Here is a 1064-nt window from a genome sequence, read left to right on the forward strand (position 1 = left end):
ATTTAATGGTTTTCATACAACTACTTAGAACAGCAACAGGTAAAATAAATCTAAACAAAAAATATAACAAATAACAGAAACAAAGGCACAAAATTGCTTAAGTTTGGGGTTTTTCCCCAGCATTTTTTGCCCTCAGACAAACCAACTTTTTTCCTGCTAGAAGTCAGGAAAATACTTGCCAGTGAAGGAACTTACTCATCTTACTGTGAGTGGGGTTTGGACATAAATTGGTACTATTGGTAATAGGCATTTTATACTATCACCACAAAGTTGACACACGTAAACATTTCTGCACTGTACATATTGCATATCAAAATACACTTTAAAAAGGTTCCATACTGAGACAGACTTAGGAGTACTGAAGGAATCAAAAAAGATACTACATAAAAGCTCTCTTCTGTGGGAAAATCAATTTCCTAACAAAGGCAACTGAATGGAGACTGTAAGACAGAAAAAGAATTCCCTTAAGCCTCTTTAGCTACAGTAGAGACTCCTAACGATCTTCAGAAGTTGTACTTCTAAGTTTAGCAGCAAGGGGAAGTGTACTGGCAACAGCTAAGAAGATTTTGCAACGTTGGTGACTTTTAGACATTCACAGTTAAAGAGAGAGAAAAAAAATCAGAAATAAATTTTCCTTGAACTTTTTCAAACCTTTGACACACTTTGGCACAAGACAGAAGAATCTTTTCTCTGAACTTTTTAACAAGCATCCACCTGTTTTCTATGAAGGTGTTTTAAGATCAGAGTGGCCTCGGAGAGAAACAAATTGGTGCAAAGAAATGTAATGAAATCAAGAAACTTAAGAGCCATCAAGAGGGAGCTTAGAAAAGGTTTCAGCAACTGTAAATTTAGACCATGATGACAGCAGTTGTAGAAATAAAAACATCAGCTTATTATATTTTTTTGGCAGTTTGCATAGTTTCCACGTCCAGCTTAAATTGCGTATCATTTCCAGTAACGAGTGGCATCCCTCAGGGATCGGTGTTGGGACCTGTGTTGTTCAGCATCTTTGTCGGTGACATGGACATTGGGGTTGAGCGCGCCCTCAGCAAGTTTGCCGATGA

At 37.4% G+C, this 1064-nt stretch overlaps 1 protein-coding gene across 1 annotated transcript in view; it reads right to left on the minus strand.

Annotated features, from left to right (window-relative positions):
* The window catches only part of LOC104411495 (mitogen-activated protein kinase 12-like), a gene marked incomplete at its 5' end in the record, with an annotated part of 10721 nt that extends 10166 nt beyond the window's left edge, over positions 1-555 (minus strand). The window contains 1 exon segment of the mRNA XM_010021930.1: positions 422-555. Coding sequence (XP_010020232.1) covers positions 422-555 — 134 coding nt within the window.
* Between the last annotated feature and the right edge of the window lie 509 nt (positions 556-1064).

This window comes from Nestor notabilis, unplaced genomic scaffold, assembly GCF_000696875.1.
Source record: "Nestor notabilis isolate BGI_N333 unplaced genomic scaffold, ASM69687v1 scaffold28110, whole genome shotgun sequence".
Lineage (NCBI taxonomy): Eukaryota > Metazoa > Chordata > Aves > Psittaciformes > Psittacidae > Nestor > Nestor notabilis.